Source organism: Sapajus apella, unplaced genomic scaffold, assembly GCF_009761245.1.
Source record: "Sapajus apella isolate SASKATOON/1434 unplaced genomic scaffold, GSC_monkey_1.0 scaffold40, whole genome shotgun sequence".
NCBI lineage: Eukaryota > Metazoa > Chordata > Mammalia > Primates > Cebidae > Sapajus > Sapajus apella.
Window position 1 is genome coordinate 12178181 of NW_022436980.1, and position 14718 is coordinate 12192898.

General features: G+C 33.0%; 1 protein-coding gene across 2 annotated transcripts in view; it reads left to right on the top strand.

Moving 5' to 3' along the window:
* CIP2A (cellular inhibitor of PP2A) overlaps positions 1–9839 on the top strand; it is a 39492-nt gene extending 29653 nt beyond the window's left edge. Inside the window, exons 17-21 of one of the 2 annotated variants that reach the window (XM_032299172.1) lie at positions 2249–2445; positions 5170–5283; positions 5850–5932; positions 7166–7305; positions 8214–8519. In XM_032299172.1, coding sequence (XP_032155063.1) covers positions 2249–2445; positions 5170–5283; positions 5850–5932; positions 7166–7305; positions 8214–8384 — 705 coding nt within the window. In that variant the 3' untranslated portion in view covers positions 8385–8519. Of the gene's footprint in view, positions 1–2248; positions 2446–5169; positions 5284–5849; positions 5933–7165; positions 7306–8213 lie in introns of both variants that reach the window. The other variant, XM_032299173.1, reaches the window with a different exon arrangement.
* Positions 9840–14718: the final 4879 nt, after the last annotated feature.

A 14718-nucleotide genomic window follows, 5' to 3' on the forward strand; every position in this document is an offset into this window, starting at 1 on the left:
TCTTTAACATTTGACATGCTTACTTCCTTCATCCTGAAATTCAGCCCTCTTTAATTTTGGTTACATCGTTATCCTCTGATTTTTTTTTTTTTCTACCTAATATCATTTTCCTATATTATTTATGTTGTACCTTTAAGTGTTGGGAGCTCTAGGGATTATGTTCTAAACCTTTTTCCTTTAGTTATGTGTTCCTTGGTTTCAATGTTTACCAAAATATTAACGTTCCCAATTTTATATATCAAACACAGATCATTTTCCTGAGCACTACGTGCCTATTTGCTCCATTTAAATATACAGGAAATACTTCAAACTCAGCATAACCTATATTGAACTAATTGCTCTTCCCTTTTTAAAAATTTACTCTTATGCAGTCCCTCTACTGTTTTTAGTGTTCTACAAATAGAAAACCTGGAAATCACACAGTTTGCCTTCTAGAGTTATTTACTAAGTCCGGTTGATTCTGCCTTGTAAATATTACTCTTTTCTGCCCTATTTCTGTTTCTACCACTATTTGCTATAGGCTGGATCCTTTTCATTTTTTGTATGAATCATAGCAGAACCTCTAATTAGTCTTCCTATCTTTAGTCTAGTACTCTCTTCTCAGCTCCTTTACAGCCAGTCATCTTTCCTTCACCTAGCCCCTCCCTCAGGGATCTCTAAGGCAGTAAAATGATCCTGTCCCTCTTGTGCTGAGTATCTTTCATAGTAGCTGCTATTGCTTTAAGAATGTCATTAAAATTCCTTAGTTTGTCATATAAGGATTCTAACTACAGGGTTCTCAATCCACATTTTCATTTCTGTGCATTCTTTGCAGTCAACCACGTTTGGCCACTTTGCTTTTTCTGGAACTTAACATATTCTGGTTGTTTCTTTGTCACGGCACTTGACTTTCTATGTCTGGAACACCTTTTCCTCTCTTCTGCCTAACTCACAATCCTTCAGATTTCAGTTAAAATACCCACATTACCCAGAAGCCTACTCTGGTCTCCTCCTTCCCTTACATATGTTTGACAATCCTTCCTCTTTGTATCAAACCTATGCTTACCTCTCCATAACATTTTTCAAACCACGCGGAAATGCTGTTATCCCCCACCCATGGTATCAGAGACTGCTTCTATAGCTCCAAGCCCTAGCATAGCACTTGGCACATTGTAGGTGCTCAGTAAATTTGGCATTGTACTATGTACATATATAATGTATACCTTATGAGGGTGACCTTACTGCAGTAACATGAAATTCCCAGCAGATACAAATGGAATTATACAACTTGATATTATTTACAATGAATGAATTATAATACAGTGTTCCTGGCTTTTGAAAGAGGCATCAAAGTGAGTGACAAGTAAAATGCCTCTTAAGTCTTTTCAGAATAAAGGTATTCTAAATAATATAAAGAAATATAGCTGTATTTATTTACTTTTTATTTTTACATGGTTTCATTTGACTGGTATGTCGAATCTGTCACAAATTACAAGGAAGAATCATTAGTAATATTAAAATAATTTTTCCCTCTCATAGCTCATTTTTATATTCTCTGTCTATTGGACATGTCTTATATTTTATTAGAGAGTTTAATATTTTATGCCTGTTACTGGGAAAGCTTCTTAGAAAAATAGCACTAAATAACTGGATATAACTTCTTCACAGTTAAAGTCATAAAAGCAGAAGGGCTTAGGGTTTTGTCTAGGATTTTAAGATAAAGTCCAAAGGGCTGGGGGGAACTGACTTTTTATTCTCGGGACTTTTCTGCTTTTTTTAGTGTTTCATGTCACATAATACATACATACAGGTTATGGTATAGGTTACATTCCTTGATTATGCTAGATTAATTTTAAGTGTTTGATTTAGCATCTGTGATGTAGTTAAGATTTTGTTCTTAATTCTCACCAGAAATGAGAATGCTGATGGTGTGCACACTTAGCAGTTTAGTGTTAGTGACTACCCCTGAGGACCATACCCTTTTAATTGAATACTGTATGTAGCACTATCTTCATATTTCTGCAGTTGTATTCATTTCCATTAATTTGATCATAATGAGATTGTTTTTATCAGATAATTAAATAAAAAACTATACTTGTTAGAAGTAAATTCATAAGTATTTATGACTAATTAATATAGCTTTGCATGACCCAACAGATACCAGCTTATTAGATACTTAGTAAACCTTTTAAATTGTAGGAATTTGTTGAGCATGTTGTATAGATGATAGTAGAAAAGTCTATGTTCTTTTTGTTGTTGTTTGTTTAAGGCACGGACACTTGCTAGTATGTTGAGAGAGGTTGAGAGAAAAAATGAAGAGCTTAGTGTGTTGCTGAAGGCACAGCAAGTGGAATCAGAAAGAGCCCAGAGTGATATTGAGCATCTCTTTCAACATAATAGGAAGTTAGAGTCTGTGGCTGAAGAGCATGAAATACTGACAAAATCCTACATGGAACTTCTTCAGAGGTAAATAAAGTAAAATCTTCTGTGTAAGGTTAGAACCTAAAATGAACATGCAGCATTTCTTTTCTGTGACCCGAAAATCCTTCTGTAAGCATTTCATATGTTCTGATAACACATAAGGTAAGTAATTAGAAACTTAAGTCATCGTGAAATGAAGTATTGCTTCCTCAAACTCAGTGTCAGTGTTGGAAACAAAATACAGATCTTTCCAGTTGACTTCTTTTATGTATTCATACAGTCACCAGTCATTTGGGAGATAAGCTCCACAAGGACAAGTTTCTTCGTCTGTTTTGATCACTGACAAATCCCTAGGAACTTCAGGAGTGCTTGCTGCATAGTTAGGCCTTTCATTAATAATTTTTAAATAGACTTAGTAGGCAAATTAGTATTAGGTTGAATAGTCATTCTGCAGATCGAAAGTAGTTGAACATTGGCAATTTCTTATCATTCAGATTAATAGAATGGAAATTTAGGTGTAAGTGTTTAACTCATCTCTTGATGTCATTGATTATAGTTTACTTATATGTGTGATTATATCTGTAGAATAAGTTCTTATAGGTGAATTGCTAAGTTAATGGGTATATGTATTTAAAATTTTGATAGATATTTCCAAATTTTCCTCTAATATATGACAGGTTGAGTATCCTTTTTGAACACAATGGTAGCACTCAAAAAGTTTAAGATTCGGGAGCACTTCCGATTTTGCACTGATTTTGGATTTTCAAATTAGTGATGCTCAACCTGTACCAATTTGTGTCCCTACTAACAAAGTTTGGTTTTTCCTCCCTTATAAACTCTTTTATATTTTTAGGCCAGTTTTAAAACTTCTGAATTACAGGGAAGACCAGGAACAATTATACATTTTCTACCAATCTATAAAAATAAAAACACTCTGGAGGAAGTTGTTTATTACTTTATATTTTAAGATCATTCCATGCTGTTAATACAGAGATACAGAAATTTTTAGTTTGGTATAGTACATATGCTTATTTGTCCATCAATAATAATGAATGGTAAGAAATGAATAATATCTAGAAAATGATAATGAAGTGATTTTTTAACAGGATACTTTCCCCAGCAACATTTTACAAAGTCTGATTGTTTGAGGCACCACTGATAAAGTGTGGCATTAGCGATAAGTCAGGTTGAGAACTTCAGCAGTGAAGAAAATAAATTATAGAACTGAAATGGGGTCTGCTTGCTCAATATAGTAAAATCAGGTATCTGCACCAAGGTTTGCAGTGATGGAAAAAAAGGTTTTTATTGCAGGGTGCCAAGTAAAGAGGACCAGGCAGCAAAATGCTGAAATCCTGACCTCCCAAATAGCTTGCAAGCAAAGATTTTTAAAGGTAGGGGTAAATTTCAGAAAAGTGGAAGTTACAGCAAAATCATAAATCAATAGTTAAAGGTTACATATTGGTTTAAGCCTAAAGGACAGGATATTGTGAAGCAGGGGCTTATAGGTCATAGGTAGACTCAGAGATTTTTCGATTTGCCGTTTAAGGTAGAGCAGCTTTGTTTAAAAATTTGGGATCAGTAGAAAAATGTTAACTAGCTAGGGAGAGTGACTTTCTTCAAGACCCTGAGAAAGAAACTTAGAACGAAAAACAATGGTTACAATTCAGCCTTCATTTCCCCCTTATCTGAGGTCTACTTGCCCATGGATCTGGTCCGTGGGGTTTCTCAGTGAGGGTCCAGATCTCAGAAATACAACTCAGGGACATATGGTAAGTTGTCTTCTTTAAGCTCTGTAAGGAATCAAGCCTCTCTGGTACTCTTAAGTTTGTTAACTATTGATGTAGGCTACTATTACCTTCCTGTTTAACAAGTTACTTATTTACTTTGAGGGCCTCCTAGATCCTTGGAATTTCCCTTGAATGAACTCAGGATTTTCCTTTATTTCCAAGCTTGAGGTCCTCAAGCCTCCAAAAAAGGGGGTCCCTGCTATGTCTTACATAGAGAACGAATATAGGCAGGGTCCAAGAAAGGTAGATGGTTTCTAAGACCTGCTTATGTTCCAGCTAGTGATTTAGGGGCCAAAAGTTGAAATTCCTTGAATGGACAAATGTGTAACATAAATGACGCTGGCTAGGGAAAAGGTCATTTGTAATGGTCAGGACTCAAATGACTCAAACTCAGGTTGTTAAAAATCCTATATGGATTATATACAAAAACTGCTAGCCAAATTTGGCTGTCGGTTTTGTTTGTTGGTTTGGTTTGTTTGATTTGGTTTTTGGGTTGCTTTTTAAAAGTCTTGGTACTTAGTGAAATAAAAGTGACATTTTATGCTTATGGTAGTTGAGTATTAAAGTATCACTTTAGAAAGTATTTTTTCTGTGTTTACTTTGCAGATAAAATAAGACTATTAGATGCAGAGTGTTAAGGAGACAAATATAGAACCCTAAACTTATTTAGAGCAAATTATGTAATGCAATATCATCTGTGAAATAAAGCTTTATATCCATAAATATGAGGATAATGTTGCACACATTTCTATTTCATTGTAATTTTTACCACATCAGTCAACCAAAACATAGTTAAAACATGTATGTACGTCCTGTTAGAGTTGATCAAATTCTATTTATGTCTTGTCTGTTCATAACATTCCTTCTCTTTCAGCATACGTAATTTGGTTAGAAGAAGTAGTAGAGAAAACACTGCGAGTTTCTTTTCCCGTTCATATATTTTCCTCCATAATGGTGCCAACTCATTTTCTTGTCTTTTCAGAAATGAAAGTACTGAAAAGAAGAATAAAGATTTACAGATCACATGTGATTCTCTGAATAAACAAATTGAGACAGTGAAAAAGTTGAATGAGTCACTTAAGGAACAGAATGAAAAGTAAAATCTCTAGTCTTATATTCTGAATATGTGGGGTTCTTCAAAAATAAAATGATTCTCTTTCTATATAGAACATTGTTTTTTATTGATAAAATTAAGAGAATTATCAGTTATTTTAGATATAAGATATACATTCGGTGGAATTTGCAGGCAATTGCTGTTCATAGAAATTTTGTTTTAAAAGCTGGGTATGGTGGCTCACACCTATAATCCACCACTTTGGGAGGCCAGGATGGGTGGATCATCTGAGGTCAGGAGTTCGAGACTAGTCTGGCCAACATGGCCACACTCCATCTCTACTAAAAATATGAAAATTAGCTGGGCATTTTGGTGGGCGTCTGTAATCTCAGCTACCCGGGAGGCTGAGGCAGAAGAATTGCTTGAGTCCAGGAGGCAGAGGTTGCAGTGAGGGCAAGATCATTCCACTGCACTCCAGCCTGGGTGACTGAGCGAGACTCCGTCTTAAAAAAAATAAAAGAAATTTTGTTTTAAAATACTTGTTAGGGAGAAAAAGTCACAAATGACATATGGTCATTAATGTTTTCTTCTTTTTAAAATAACTTCAGGAGTATTGCCCAATTAATAGAGAAAGAAGAACAGAGAAAAGAGTTACAGAATCAGCTAATAGACAGAGAATATAAGCTAGCAAGTAAGTGGCTTCTTATTTAATACATTGTCAATTTTTAATGTATTTCTGTTGGAAGCATGAGTGGTTTCATTTGCTTTTTTATTTTCTACTTCCCTTATTGTTTTAAACCTTAATCACATTTGAAATGGCTTCTTCCCTTTTCTTGCCATAATATTTCACAAAAGTGTTTCAGTTTCATCAAGCTGAAAAAGCAGTACATTTTTTTGAAATTTAGGAGCTGTAAGAAATTGGCCAGGCACAGTGTCTCACGCCTGTAATCCCAACACTTTGGGAGATGAAGGTGGGCAGATTGCTTGAGCTTAGGAGTTTGAGACCAGCCTGGGCTACATGGTAAAACCCCATCTTTACAAAAAAATACAAAAATCTAGCCAGGTGGTGGGCACCCGTAGTTACAGCTGCTCAGGAGGCTAAAATGGGAGAATCACTTGAACCTGCGATGTCAAGGCTGCAGTGAGCTGTGTTCACTGCACTGTGCTCCAGCCTGGGTGACAAACTGAGACTCTGTCTCAAAAAAATAAAGAAATGATTGCACATTTAATTTTTTATAATTTCAACTTTTAGAATCTGGAACATGTGTTCAGGTCTGTAACACTGGGTATATTGCCTGACATGGAGGCTTGGGGTATGGATCTCATCACCCAGTGAGCATAGTACCAAATAGGTAGCAATAGGTAATTTTCAATGCCCCCCAACTCTAGTCTGCAGTTTCTATTGGTTCCATTTTTATATCCATGTGTATTCAATATTTAGTTCCCACTTACAAGTGAAAACTTGGAGTATTTAGTTTTCTATTTGTTCATTAAATCACTTAGGATTATGGATTGCACTTTTCAAAATGATAAAATGTTAAAGGAACGTAACAGCAGGTGGCAGTATTAGGTAACTTTTGGTTACTAGCCTCTTAATGGTATATTAGAAATGATCCAAGAAAATAGTTTTGTTCTCACTTGCCCTAAAGTGCAGGCACCTACCTATACAATTTTTCATAGTTGGAGGTCTCCCTTTTCTTACCCTTATGCTCTGAGATTGTCCTTCACTTATAAAGCGTATTATATTTAGAACAGAGGATGGAGGAAAGACATGGAGATTTGATATTTTCTATAGAATACTGTGTTAAGTTTCTCTTCATTGTTCTAATTATTTTTCTTTTGCTCTTATAGTAACTACTAAACCTTTTCAGAGTAGTCAGCGTAATACCTCTGAGTATATAGCTGACTGATTTTTTTTTTTAAGATTTGCATCAAAAAACAAAAGTACAAGAAGAAAAGATTAAAACCATACAAAAAGAAAAGGAAGATACGGAAGAAACCATTGATATCCTTAGAAAAGAATTAAGCAGAACAGAACAGATAAGAAAAGAGTTGAGCATTAACGTAAGACTCTGTTCCATTTCTCATTTTCAGTAAAATGAAAAAGTCTGTTGTGAAAAGGGTGAATATGTATAAATGAATGTTCTATTTCTTTAGCAAATTTTTAAAAAGATATTAGGATCTTAAAGCCACTTGAGTATCATTTGTTATGAGGTTTTCACAATGTATTTCCTAAAATAAACCCTTATTAAACAAATACTTTGTGTCAGCACTTACTACTTACTACTTTCTGCAAAGAATACAGAAAGGGATTTCCAGTTATTGATGTCATATATAGGTAGCTGTATAATTTTCACTTTAACAAGTATTATATAATATGTAAATATTAATAAATATTTTCAACGTACCGCTGAAGACACTGGGTCTGAGGTTACTTACTAAAGTCACACAGCTAATAAGTGAATCAATAGATAACGTATTCTGAATACGAGTCCAGGGTTCTTTCTACATTACAATGGTTGCATACCTTGAGTGGTAGCTATGAATTGTACTTTCTGGCCCATTTACTACCAAGAAGATGAGAACAGACTAGGATTAAAAGACTGATCTAGTACAGAGCATGAGTAACAGAAGCATAAAATTTAGTACTGCATTTACAATTTTTCTGGTTCCTCTTTAATGTGATGATCTTATTAGTAATTTTAATATGTAGTATATAGCATTTTCTACAGAATTTCAGCTGCTGACATTAAGACAAGTTGAAAGTGTATTCTCAATTTGTATTACATTGTTCAATGATTATTCATTTTAAACTTACCATATAATTAATTAAAGCATAATATTTATAGTGTGTCTTGAAATGGTTATCGTACAAATAAAAAATAAAAGCATCTTAAAATATCTGTACAGAGAAAACATTAAAGTTATTTTTCTTCTCAATTCTTCCTCCTCCACCAACCCCAATTCCTTAGGCTTCCTCCCTAGAGGTTCAAAAAGCACAATTAGAAGGTTGTTTGGAAGAGAAAGAGTCCTTGGTGAAACTTCAGCAAGAGGAATTGAACAAACAGTCCCACATGATAGCGATGATCCACAGTTTAAGTGGTGGAAAAATAAATCCGGAAACTGTGAATCTCAGTATATAGACATTATGGCGTTTTGGAATTTGTAATCTAATGATATTTTTTGATGTATTTATCTATTGGAGCTGGGTGGGTAGGGAATTTGTGACTTAACAACAATAAAATATTATTATCTAATTTAGTAAAGAACCTGATCTGATACATGTTTTTTATTTGATTTTTTTGAATTAGAAATTTAATTTTTTAAGTTTTACTTTTTGTTTCTGACTTTTATTGCTTAAGGTTGGTTCTCACATTAGAAAATCCTTTTTAGCCTCTATTATCATTTTTCTCAGCTTCTTTCCTTTTTGTTAGTTGCTTTCTATTCTGTTTTGCCTGTCTTAATTATTCTCATTTGTGATTATTTAGATCTTTAAGACCAAACTTTCTTGATATAACAATGCTAAGATTATAAATTTAAAATATAATTATTAGTAAAAAGAGAGAAGGTATAATACTGCTAGAGAAGTTTTTCTCTAAAGAAGCACTAAAGAAAATATTAGTGGATTTAAAATAATTTTTATTACTGCATGACATGACGTAATTTCTAAATTTGAAAAAAATGCAATGGTAATCAAATGTATAAAAACTAGAAAACTGTTATTGTGTTACACTATTACATTTAAATTATTACATTTAACACCATAGGTGTCTCATAAAAAATCTAATAGCTTGTAGAATTATTTGTAAGGTATCTTTAGTTTTTTTCTCTTTTTTTAAAATGTTGCATAGTGGTCCATATCATCTGTAATTAAAGTTTCTCATGATTTACATAAGGATAATTTGGATTCTACTCTTGCTACATATTCAGAAAAATATTATTTACTGTTAATTCTGACAGGAATTCCATTTAATATGTTGTCTTAAATAGTTTTTAATTCATTTAATTTTAAAGGAGAGGGTAAATGTGGGTTTTTTTAAGTATAAGAGTCCTTCTGTATTTTTCATTTGCATCATATACTCTAACTACTCTGTGTAAGAAAAGCTTTTACATTAATATTTTGATTTAATTTATTGCTCTACCATTACAGTCATTAATTTTACTTGGTTTTCTTCACCATATATCTCTTTAAGTGAATTTAGATTTTTTGTACAGTTCTGGAAATTTTTAACAAGTATTGTGCAGAGTAAAACATTTTAAATTACTACTTGTTCTAAAGAGGAGGTACATTCTATTTCTCTTTTGAAATGGCATTTTCAACCAAATATAAAAAAGTTTAAGTGGGTAGATATGACTGAAGAACAGAAGGTTCTATAAAATAAAAGGGACAAAAAGTTAAAGAAATAAATGAATGAACCAAAAACTCTAGGGAAAGTCAATCTATCTTTACAATTTAGACATCTCGAGGCAGCCTATCCTAGTGCTGCCCTATACAATTTTCTGTGATGATGGCAATGTTCTATCCTGTCCAGTACCATAGCCAGTGGCTATAGGTGGCCATTGAGCACTTGAAATGTGGCCTGTGCAACTGAAAAAAATAAATTTTTACTTTTATTTTATCTTAATTTTCATAACCACCCTATTGGAAAATACAGATCTATCCCATTCTCATGTGTTTATTTAAAGAACTCAATTTGCCTTTTCTTAAAGATCTACATAGTTACTCCATGTATATATTAGTAGCCCTTTTTAAATATACTTTTAACCTGTTTATTCTAATCTTTTCTCCCTAAAGAGGAAAGTCCATACTGTAGCTTTGAAGGTGAGTACCAATTATCATCCTTTACCACTTTCTGTCTCTTGTAGCACCTTTCATATTGTTTCTGTTGTTTTTCTTAATACCTTTACTATATTGGTTACCTTTTTTCTTGTTGGACCGTGTACCTCATATTAAAAAAACAAAAGTGTGTGTAATTTTTTTTTTCTAAAAAATAATTTTAATCAAATTTGAACCACCACCTTATCAGGGTTTTCCATGTGTGTATGCATGCCCATTTCCTAATGGAAAAAACAAAACTTAGGAAGTGCATCATTACATTAGGATTACTCACACCTTCTTAAAATTTTACTGGGGAGAGTTTGTCTCCAGAGTATACATTAACACAGTTCCTTTTGCTATTTACACTGGCCACTTGAACAAATAGATACTTCTCATAAAATTTGGTTGATTGAAGTTTATACTAAGTTGGTCATTAATTTAATGTCAGTATAAAAATAATGAAACTGTATGCTGTGTCTTAGGAAGTGATCAGGTCAATGTCTTTTAGGATCTATCTACTTATTCTTTTCCTCCCTTCAGATAGTTATGAACTGTATTTACAACTTTGCTATTGGCATATATATCATTGTACCAAACATGTGTCCTGTTTGTGACTTCATCCTTTGCAAGAGTTAGCAGACATTTTCTGTAAAGGGCCAGATAGTAAATATTTTAGGCTTTTTAAACGTAGCTTCTGTCATAGCAACTCAACCCTGCTATTGTAGCACAAAAGCAGACAATACATAAATTAATAGTCATGGCTGGGTTCCAATAAAACTTATTAACAAAACTAGTCTAAATTTTGCTATTAGATGTTACATTTACTTATTAAGAAATGTCTTTTTATGCTTGGTAGTCTTTATTTTGACGTCTATTTTATTTGATAAAAATATAGCCACTTAATCCTTTTCATGTTTTCTGTTGTCCTGATACATCTTTTTCTGTTAGTCTACTTCTAACCTGTATGTTTATATGTAAAATTCATAACTTATTTAAAAAATATATAGTTAGGTCTTGCTTTTTTAATCAATTTTGACAAAATCTATTGCAGTCCAGTTAGAGTTAATATTGTACCACTTAACATAAAAATGTAAATACCTTGCAACTATATAGGTCCATCTCTCCTCCTCTCATCCTGCATACTGTAGTCGACATGTATATTACCTCTGCTTATGTAGCTAACCCTCAAACAATGTGATAATTTTTGCTTTAAGCAGTCATATAGAAAAACTCTGACTGTCAGCATCAGTATATTCACCTATTTGCGTGCACCAATACAATAGTTTCTTCAGTGTAACATTCCTATTTTTCCCTTTGGAAGTAATAAGTAATTTGTGGGCAGATACTTGCATATATGCTGTTTCTTTTCCACCTTACATCCGCTGGTTTTAGTATTGTTGCTAATTCTTACTTGAATCAGTTCTTAATTTGATGGTTGGTTGCCAAGTGGTTATATTCTTACCTTTTAAAGGTAGAAAATTGAACATTTTGGTAATGTTATAATGTGCTGAAAATAGTAGTCTACATGAAATCACTTATATCATTCATAAAATTAAAATATAGTACTTATAGTTTTACAGTTAATACAGCATATACTTTTCGTGCATATTCTTACAAGCAAAGCATGTGAGATTTGCTTTCTATACTTTAAGAAAATAAATATGTATGTTAAGCATATTGATTTTTTTTTAACTGCAAGACCCTTTGGATATTATTTTTCTACCCCAACCTTCTAAATTGAGAATTGCTTGTTTAAATCATGAGATTCGATTCATTTGGGTCATCACTTTACCTTGGCTCTCAGTGATCACCAATGAATATTAAATGTTTATTACTCATAATAAAGTATCTTGGATTAAGAAAATAATTGTACATTTCCAGGCTTCACTGAGTTTACATTCTAGATAATTAACTTTTAAAAATTAATTAAAACTTGGTTACTACTTACACCTGTATTCCTGTAATTTTGGGAGCCTAGGCAGGCAGATCGTTTGAGGCAGGAGTTCCAGACTGGCCTGGGCAACAAAGTGACACACTCGTCCCTACAAAAAATAATAAAAAAAATTAACTGGGTGTGGTGGCATGTCCCTCAAGCTGCAGTGCAGTGAGCAGTGATTGCACCATTGCACCCCAGACTTTATATGTGTGTATATAAAATACGGCCTTTTTTTTTTTAAAGGCAGATGTTTCATTAATTTTTTAGTGTGAATAATAAGCCTGATAAATACTTGAAAGTGTATGTCTGTGTACTTCATAAATTGAGAGGAAACATTGTGAACTCAAAAACTCATGGTTTATTTTGAACATGCAAATCACTTTGAAACCTTATACAGTCTCACTTGGTTAAGCATTTTGTAGTGAATTTACTTTCTTCCTGTCGTCAGATGCCTCTGTGAGACCTGTTTCATTTATGCTTGTGTTCATTTAAACATTTCAAAACTACCCCAGAGAAAACCTATCACTTAACCATGAATAAGAGGTATCATAACTCTTAAAACCCAGCTTTTTTGCAACAAGTATCCCTTCATAAATGCAAGAAAGAGTAAGCCTCTTTCTTTCCAACTAAACGTAGTATTTTAGTTGTCTGCTTCCCTAAGGACCCAGTATCTATATTTTCTCGATACCTCAAAATATGATGGATAATCCCAGGATACATAGCAAAGGACTGTCCACTACTACATTAGAGAGAGACATTTTCAAAGTCAACAGAGTGGATTGGCTTTCACTTTCATTACCTTATTAAAAACTAATTTTCCACTAAGTAGCTGAGCATTTGGCAGGGATTTAGTAGTGAACATGATTTTGCCTCTCCATTAAATTATCTTCACTGTTATTCTAAGCATTATATTTCATCTCACTTATCTCAAAGAGCCAAAAGATATAATTTATTAGAGTAGCCTTATGCTCTTCTCAAACTTCAAATAAAAAGGCTTATGATTAGCCCTAGCAAAAGACAACAATGTTCATCTTCAATTAGGCAGGGTTTTCATTTTACTTCAAAGTGAAGGCTACTATCAACTACTACATATTAATTTGTGTAATACCCACAGTTAATCAGCATGTTAGAGCTGAGAGAATTCTGAAAGAACAGTGAGCCCAAGCCCGTTCGTTGTGTGAAAAAAGATTCATTCTCAGAAAAGAGGTCCCATAATTCAAACACAAACTGATGTGACTTTTAAATAAGCATGTGTTGTTATGAAACACACAGAAGTTTCACTTCTGGCAATATATCTGAAAGAAATAAGGTTGTACACTAAGATTTATGTACAGTAATATGGCACAAAATTGGAAACAATTTATGTATGCAATAATAGATTGGTTAATGGTATGAGGTATAGTCATGTAAAATAATATGTATTCTTTTTAAAAAGTTACTGAAATATATATAAAAACTTGGGAAGAGATTTTTGGTGTGTTAAGTGAAAAAAAGTAAACCAAAGTATTTGTAAACAATGATTCAGATATCTGAATGTCTTTAAGATTTTTTTACACATGTGTGTGTGTGTATTAGAAACCGTGAGCAGTGGTAACCTCTGCCTAATGAAATTATAATTGATTTCTTTGGTTTCTAAAATTACGATATTACGTTAACTTTTTTAAACCATGTTTTAAAACGTTGGATTAGTAACCACATCTGGATTTGACTTCTGGCTCTACCTAAGGAAAGTTTTTATTTAATCTGTTTTATTCTTTTGTAAATGAGGATAATACATACTTAATAGAAAAAAGTTAGAAAAAATACAAATAAAGCTCATGGCTTTTAGTAGATTTTCAATAATGGTTTATCTCTCTTTTGGAGAAGGAATGAAAAAGTTTTATGTCCTTTGTCCTTGGTATCTTCTTTCTCTTCATCAAACGTGTAGCCAATTGAAAAAGTAAAATTAACAATAAAGATTCTCTGTTACTTTTGCGAGTAGTGGAGGAAAAGAGATTAGGAGTGAAATCTTTAAATTATTGTCTACACTGAGAGTAACAATTTTATTGGCTAGACTAGTCTGGGTTGCTCAGACTTATTTATTTCTATTAGGTATGAATTATAAGCAGTGTTAAATTAACATCTCTTCTTGAAAGAAGCATTTTTCATACTTCAAATTAGCCTTCTCTTGGATGTCATAGTATTTTCTAATGACTGTACCTGCAAAATTCATTGTGAGGTTGTACATTGTTATTTCTTTAATTTCCTGGAAGAGATTATGAGGAAAAGATGTACTTGAGAAAAGTTTGCCAAATTTTTGTAGTAAAACAACATGTCTAAGACTTGGATCCCATTATATTCCCAGCTCTTTTGACAGATTTAAAAGTTTTCCTAATCTATGTTAGTATTTCTATTTAGAAATATCCTTTTTGTGGTAGCCTCTTAAAAGTGCAAAAACATTTAGTGTTATCTACCTCAAAGTTAAGATGTATGTGTTATGTTTACAGAGATAATGAAAATACAGACCTTTAATTGTAATATGAAGGAAGGGTTACAAGAATCTTAGGAATTTGTATAGAATCCAGAGGAGAGAGAACTTGATAGCAGATGCGTGAAGTTGGCTGTGTAAAAACAGAGCAGTAATCAAGGTCACCCTGAACCATTTAGTCTGAATGACGTTTCATGCAAGTACCCTTCAGATAAGACTGACTGAAGCCATGACTTGAATTGCTGCTATCCTTGA